The 8,483-nt window shown below is 36.8% G+C and overlaps 1 protein-coding gene across 1 annotated transcript; it reads left to right on the plus strand.

Annotated features, from left to right (window-relative positions):
• The first annotated feature begins 5,656 nt into the window (after positions 1-5,656).
• LOC130467723 (uncharacterized) lies at positions 5,657-7,647 on the plus strand. Its single transcript, XM_056836380.1, has 2 exons — positions 5,657-6,051; positions 6,813-7,647. The coding sequence occupies exon 2, from the start codon at positions 7,007-7,009 to the stop codon at positions 7,490-7,492; it is 486 nt and encodes a 161-aa protein (XP_056692358.1). The 5' UTR covers positions 5,657-6,051; positions 6,813-7,006; the 3' UTR covers positions 7,493-7,647.
• Positions 7,648-8,483: the final 836 nt, after the last annotated feature.

The following is an 8,483-nucleotide window of genomic DNA, read 5'->3' on the forward strand; positions in this document are numbered from 1 at the left end:
ACTTGAAAGCTATACTTGACTGGACTAGACCTTTATAACAATAACATTATTTTAATTGAAATAGTCAATGGACCGAGTTTTCTAGCTAGATGCTTCACTAAGGAAGACGAGGTACGGGCGCGACTCCGTAACCTCAATGACCTGCGATATCGAGGAACGTTTGAATAAAAATAGGACACGGTGATCAATCCGGTCCGAATTAAAGGCCATGGGCTACCACCATGAACCCCAACTCATGTTTGTCCGTCACTTTAGACGTGCACAGTCTAAAGCTATTGCTACTCAGTTTCACTTTACATGATTTACAAATTGACACCCTCTTATGACTCAACAATCACATAAGGCATACAATCCACATTTATTTACAACTGTTTTTATCTTGGAATTAAGTAAGTGATCACAAAGGCATCAAACAAGACTCATTCCAATTAACTCCAATCCTTCCTTTAATACTGATCAACCCTGTATATGGGTATAAGGTTTCAACTTACTAAATGAGGTCCTCGGCCCTCATAAAGTAGTGAAAAAGCTAAAAGGGAACAACAATCCACTGATCTGAATTATATACAAAGTAATCTAGTGTTCCTAATCAAACATGCATGTTTGTATCAATCATCCATACTAACATGCTATAATCCTCAAAATGCAATATAGGTTCAATATGTCTAACCAACAGTATTAAACATGCAATATTCAACCTGACTAAATTCATCAATGATATCAACATAACCAAGTTCATCAACAATTCAACATGGTTTCAACAATTAGCACACATTCCAAGCACACAGGTATGTACGTACCTTGTGTAAACAAACTGATACGTCACCTTAACACTTTCAAAAGTTGCCTAAAGAGAATTCTCCACCTAAAAACAACCAATATAGACTCATATCAGTTCATATTGAATTTTCAGCAACATTAGGGAGCTTCAAACCCTTCCTAAACATAATTAGGACGTTTCCCAATATCGAAACTTGAATATTTAATTTCCTAGCATCATAATTATTATATTAATTATTGAAATTCGTTGAAAACTTTTCAAAGCATCATACTTCATATTGATGTTCTATACCCAAGTAGGCATGGAGTTCAAGTCACTAAAACTATGAGATTCTTCTATTAGATAGTGAAGAAACATAGATTTCAGGTCAATGAAACTATGAGAATCTTCTATTAGATAGTGAAGAAACCTACAACTTGCAGTCAAACTATTATCATGTAGATTAATGAGTTTGTGATTTGCAAGAAAGCTATGACGAAATATAGATTCCCTAAAATGGTTAGAGGCCATATATAGACTCAAATGTTTTAGATGGTTAAAGGCCATAAAACATAACCAATGTTTGACAAAATTGAAAATTTGTTGATTTGCAAGAATAGTTTCACACCTATTGGTTGCAAGTTTGTTTTAAGGATAAAAACCATCAAACATGGAATTGTGTTCACACACAAAGCTAGATCAGTTGCTAAAGGTTACAAGCAAATTCATGGCATGGATTGTGTTGAAACCTCATGCATAATCGTAAAGCTCAAGTCTATAATTCAAGCAATAATTGCATATTGGTACATATGGCAACTGGATGACAAAACGTATTCCTCAATCAAATGTTGGAAGAAACTATGTACATGGAATGTCATAGGATTTGTGGATCCAAATAAATGCTTGAAAAGAAAAGCTAGCTTATGAAATCTAACTAAAAATTTAAGCAAGCAAATGGGAATTGAAACTGTATTTTAGTGAAGCTAATAAGTATTTTAGTTTCATAAAATGTACATGATTCTTATAGATATATAAGAAGTTTATTGGGAGTACATAAAACTTAATTGGTCCTATGTGTATCACACACATATCTCTCTATTGTGAAATAAGATTCAAATGCTAATGATTTAGATTTGAAATTATTCATCAATGATGGACCATGGCGAAACTTAGTGCATATTGGGTATTCAGATCTATTTACAAAGATCTTATAATATTGTTTTAGATTAAGTAATGGCATTTACTAAATCAAACACGAAAGACTCCATTGGAGATATTCGACCCATGTGAATAAATCTAAGTAATGAATGTTTGAACTATGTATAAGCATTTACTAAGTTAAACATCAAAGGATCTAAGTGATATTCTTAAACTATATTATATGTCAAAGAATTTAGCTGGATTCAGTATCTACTGAAATTGAATGAGCTAAAGTTACATGAATAGAATTCAATTGGGAATTATTCTGCAAAAGAATTTATCATGTAATGATATAATATGAGGATCGCCAAAAACGTATCGTATGACTTTGGGCATGATGAACATATACCAATCTCTATTGATCTAAGTAAAGATCAACTAGATTGAGATCAAGAAAAAGTTATGGTACTTGAAAAGGTACATAGGATTAGTTCTTGATTCAAGGAAATAAAGATATGCTAAACTTTGATGCTACATGCATAAACACTGGCAAAGGATCAAGCAAGATCCCTTTGGAGTTAACCATTGACAAGGACGAGCTATAGAGCATCGTGTTTTGAAATGGCAACATGGATTGGAGATCATGAGTTGTTGCATGGGAAATTAAATATTAATTTCTATGTTCTAAGATACAACTGGAAAGTCTTCCACATATCTGTGAACTGCTTGGATAAGTAAATCCAAACAAAGCATCACTAGCAACCTAAACAGTTGAAGTAAAAGAACTTATTGCCTAAGAAGCAGTAAAACAGGGTTGTTTATGTTAAAGAGTTCTTCAATGAACTTGGGTGGATCATATGTCTGCTGACTTGATGGTTCTTCATTACAAAATGCGTAGAACCACTAATGTAGCAAGAAAGACTAGATCATAAAATAAACTGACTCAAAAGATCTTATCATCATATCTCGAAGAACATTCGATGAAAAAGATATTAAGATTGGCAAAGCATGTAACTAAACCTATGCAACAAGTGAGAAACAACACTCACATTGTAGCACTGGAAATCAAGCATAGCTTTGAATTCCATAAACTGTTTTAAATATGGGTTTGAGGCCCATGGTTGTAAAACATTGGGATTGAACATTTATCATATATGAAATGTATTTTCATATTCCATTTAATCTTGGTTTGGTATTAAATCATGAGTCCCTTCAATTTGACGATATATTCAAGATAGACTGTCAGGACCAGTCCTGTGACTAAGAAATGTCTATCAAGTGAACTTGAATGTCAAAGGTTGAAAATGGTCCCTAGTCGGAGTTTTCTATAAAATTGGACGCATAGAAAACGTTAGACGACTAGAATGCAAGATGACTAGTAGTTCTGTTTCTTGAACTATGTGGACATGGCAATGTCGTAATCATTTGATAGATACTTACTTTGGGAAGACTAGTATCGGACAGACCTATGAAACTTTACTGTAAGAGATGAAAATCTGTCATAAGTAAATTTCATTAAAATTATTAGACACTAAATCCTCAATACCTGAGTGATTTCAGATTACTTGTTTGAGAACTGGTTACTTTGACGTTGACCAACCGTCGCACCGTAAGAGGGGGCTATAAAGGCAACGCTCAGGTAATCACCTATCAAACGAAGTCTAATCTCAAGATCGCAAGATTGGGATTGTCCTCCCATAAATCGGGATGAGATGTTGAAAGTTGTACAAAGCCACTCGGAGAGCTAGAAACTGTAAAATGCATGGCCGTGCTCAGATGAATCATAGGCTATGATTATCTGTTTTATTTGATCAGTTGAACTCTGAAACCGAGAAACACCTCTGGACATAATAAGGATGGCAACTCTTACCTTATGTTCAAGAGCAAGCATCGAGCGACAAAGGAATTAGGAAATGCACACTTGTCCCTAAGGACAAGTGGGAGACTGAAGGAAATAGTGCCCTTGGTCCAAGTATGCATTTAATATTAAGTCTAATAAATGCGGTTCAGTATTAATTGACAATTTAATAATTCAGTGAGATCAAGTGAGCTGAATGCCTAGCTAGAGGCCGCTTCAGTTCAAGTGGAATTAATGATATTAATCCACAGCTTACTCTTGACTGAACCCGTAGGGTCACACAAATAGTACGTAAACGGATCAAGTATTTAATGGCATTAAATACTCCATCTATGGATATTCGGAATCGACGGATCTTGGTTTCAGTGGGAGTTGAGATTGTCACAAGCAAGAAATGAATACTCCGGAAACGATGATATTGCCGGAAATATATATATTATCCAAGTCGTAAATGTTGCCGGAAACGGAAACATGGTACTGTTTACACAAATTTTCTAGTCTAGGAAAATAAGATAGAAAATAATGTAACAAAATATTTTTATTGATATTTGAATGTTTGGGTACAATCTCTGTAATTGACAGTTTACAAGAAAATAAACTAAGTCCTCTGATTTTGTTCCGCAGCTGATGGTGACACGTGTATGACACCTGAATTTGGTTTTAGGGTGACAGTCGTCTGATGACGTCAACCTGAGTTTGAGTTTAGGGTGACAGTCGTCTGATGACGTCAACCTGAGTTTGAGTTTAGGGTGACAGTCGTCTGATGACGTCAACCTGAGTTTGAGTTTAGGGTGACAGTCGTCTGATGACGTCAACCTGAGTTTGAGTTTAGGGTGACAATCGTCTGATGATGTCAACCTAAGTTTGAGTTTGGTTAAGCAGTCGACACAAATTTGATGTGTTTATTGACTACTTTCAGAGAGAATTCCCAGAGAATTTATGGACTCTTGAGAATAATGAATTTCCGATCCCCCGCCACTGAAGTAGACGAGAAGTATTTATAGGAGATGAAAACTTCTTTACTGGACTTGATAGGTTTAGGCTCGGGCCCATTTTGTGACTTGAGAGTCTTTAACCTGGTCCACTTGGTTTGTTTATTTCGGGTTAACAATATGACCTAGCCCAAAAATATATGATCCAAATCGTATTTGAGTAATTCAGATATTTAATTTGGGTGGGCTAAATTAATTAAGATGGATTAATATTATGATATCGGTCCAAAATAATTAATTTATTTAAATTGTAATACATTATAAATTTTTAGTGTCTACAAATTGCCCCCTCGAGACTATGTCACACATACAACTTGAAGTGTTTGAGCGTGACGTGGTCTCGAACCATCATGACTTGACAGTCTCTCAGCTTAAGCTTGACTTGACAGTCTGACAATCTCCTGTTTATATCTCACTTGATTTCTATCCGGCAGTATACAAGAGCCTGGACATCCAAGAATCCTAATCGTAATAGGATTTTTTTTTTTTAATTATTTTTTTTAGCTTGCACCCATCTTGCATCCAAAACCATGTTTCCTGTTTATGTTCAACTTATAGAATACGGAGTATATAACACGTCAAACAAAATCCTTGTCATCTGTAAATTAGAGTTGTACTAGGTTTTGTACTTTGCACTTAGAGATCCCCCACAACTTATAAAAACAAGAGGACTCATCCCTTTCCCACAACTACAATACAGGGAGTGTAGTAGCACACACGAAAGCCCAATAATCTATAAATCTTCGCTCTCGGTCGACAGTAGTGCTTCATCAGAGGTAATTAATATCACTTCATCCCCTCTTGTATTTTTTTTGATGATGTATAAGACATGATATGTTTTGACACATTAAACAATATGCTTTGTGTTTCCCGGTGAGAGTCACCCTCCACCCTTAAAACATTGATTATCAATATATCAATTTCTTTCATTCTCAAAGAATTATCGTCTTTATAGTTAGGGCTTATTTTGGTAATGCCATTGCCGTGTACTCCGTACTTGGTATTTCTATGGCCACTGCAATTGCTATGGTTTGTGATTCCCTTTTTTTTTTTAACCTCGAATTTGCACACTGAACGCATGATATATTTTTCATAATATGCAAAGTAAACCCCAAGCAAGCATCTAACTTTGTGAATAGCGATTCTCTCTTCATTTTTAATTGAAAGATCAACAACTAAGCCACTAAGTGATTATAATCTTCCTTTTCTTCTGTTTTGTAGCAGGTGTTTGTACACCCTTTCCTGATATCAACCGGAAGTAGAGTTTCTACACGAAATATCAATCGTTCGACTCGGAACCGGTAAGCATTTTACTTCTTTGATACGACCTGTAATGCCCAGTAATATATCTCAACTTAAATATTTGATACATGCTGCCCTCTTATGACAATTTAGGCGTTTATCTGATTTTATGAATTTTCTTTTTTAAACCGCCAAACTGAAATCTCATGACAGTGGACTTAATTAGATATGTGTATTGTATCCGTTTGCATTGCATTGCATTTGATAAATGCGTCGGCATCGTAGTCATCATCATCATAAGTAATTAATTAAATCAAAAGAGTAATTATCCTTTATCCTTTGATTGACGTAGTTGTTGAACTTGGACATTTGACATGCATCCATACCATCTGCAACATCCTTGATTAGTAATAATGAGGCCCCTTTTATTTATCTCATCCGCAGGATCTAAAGTCAAATAATCAGGGTCATTATTTTTTTTAGCGTACTAAGTCGAACTTTCTATATCTTTATTTACAATAGCATTTTATCGACTTTTCTGCATACCCAATATCATCATCCTGTAAATTTTCAAGAAAAATATCGACATCGACTCTTGTTCGGCAATGTTGTCTCATTTGTATGTTGTTGTTCGCGTTTATTTGCCAATGTGTAATTAGAGATACTCGCGTGCCGTTTGTCGAAAGAACCTCAAATAACTATACCAATAGTTTGATACGAAGTATATATTAATTCAAATTTTGGCATTATTACTCCGTATATATTCTTATTGAGGTGGGAAGGGGTGTATCCTTGATACGTTTGAATTTTGTGTGTGTAGGTCTTCAATTCTGACAGACTTATTGTTTCACCGCCTCGTACTTGAGACACAGTCAGGGATATAGACTAAGTAAGGTGATTGTTGTACACCCTTTTAGACTCTTTTTTTTTTTTGCACTTTTTTTTTTGTATATGCGTATTTTTCTTTTTGCAACTTAGTGGAGGCTCAAATGGAAAGAAGGAGGATTTATCGTGATGGGTCATCGTGTTTGCTCAGTGAACCCATCAGGGATGTCGGGTCATCGTGTTTGCACAATGAACCTGTCATCCTCAGATGATCCGTTTGAAGACCTGGATGCTTTTGAAGGAGGATTTATCGTGATGGGTCATCGTGTTTGCTCAGTGAACCCATCAGGGGTGTCAGGTCATCGTGTTTGCACAGTGAACCTGTCATCCTCAGATGATCCGTTTGAAGACCTGGATGCTTTTGAAGGAGGATTTATCGTGATGGGTCATCGTGTTTGCTCAGTGAACCCATCAGGGGTGTCAGGTCATCGTGTTTGCACAGTGAACCTGTCATCCTTAGATGATCCGTTTGAAGACCGCCTAATGTCATTAGCAACCAAGTTTTTTTGTTTGTCAATCCCGTTTGATTCTTTCTCATCCTTTCTTGTTGTCATTGCAGGAATGGTATATCTTTCAGAGTTCAAGAAAGGTGATGACATTCATCTTTCGATTTGAGACGCTGAGGAAGATGATCCAAAAACTGGAACCCATTTTATCATTCAAAGGTCACTTCGGCGCCCTACTGGCAGCATGAGAGCATCTCTTGATCAGTCAATCTTTCGCAGTGAGATGGCGATCCAAGTGACTCCAGGAACTTCTAGTGATCCCCCTTTTTATGTTCTCAAAAGCACTCTCCCTGATAGGTATCAACTAGATGCCTTGTCTCCAATGCTTGGTCGTCGTATTCTTTCGGGTTCAGTGGGCTGGAAGTCCAAAAATTTAAGGGTCTCTGGCGAGGCATCTTTTCTTCCTGGCTGGTGGGAGTGGACAGAAGATGTATTATCCCGCTTTGGAGACATTCTTCGTGTTTGCTCAGTGTACAAGGCAGTTCAGGCTTCTCTTTGTTTATACGATAAAGACCCCAACATTATCCGTGCTTTTTGTGAGAGCTGGAGCCCCACTACAAACACACTCCATACCATGACTGGGGAATGGTCCGTTTCTCTATGGGATGTTTATAAGCTTGGGGGGTTGCCCATTCTTGGAGGAATATATGATGAGACGATCCCTGATTATCATATGCTTGGAGCGCGAGATGAGAATGGTAATCGACAAATATCTCAAGCTTGCGTAATTCTCTTTACAGTCTATCATCGACTTGCAAAGGATCCTAAGTCAAAGAAAGGGGTTACCGCTCAGTTATGGATTGACTTTTGGTGCAAAAGGGAAAGGATTCACAAAGTCCCTCTTAAAAGACGAAGGTATACCGAGAGTCGCCCGAAGGTTACTAACAACCCTGATGTGAACATTGAAGCTCAACCAATATCTTGGTCACAAGAAGAAAATGACTTGTTTGAATCTCTTGGAGTTGTTGGCGCTAACAGGAGAGCAATCACTTATGTTGGAGCCTTTTTATCGTGCTGGTTGTGTACATTTGTGCTTCCTCAGTCTGAGGACAGGCTGATTAGACCGGGAACCTTTGAGACTGCTACTCTGATGGCGCGAG

This window comes from Spinacia oleracea, chromosome 2 (assembly GCF_020520425.1).
Source record: "Spinacia oleracea cultivar Varoflay chromosome 2, BTI_SOV_V1, whole genome shotgun sequence".
Lineage (NCBI taxonomy): Eukaryota > Viridiplantae > Streptophyta > Magnoliopsida > Caryophyllales > Amaranthaceae > Spinacia > Spinacia oleracea.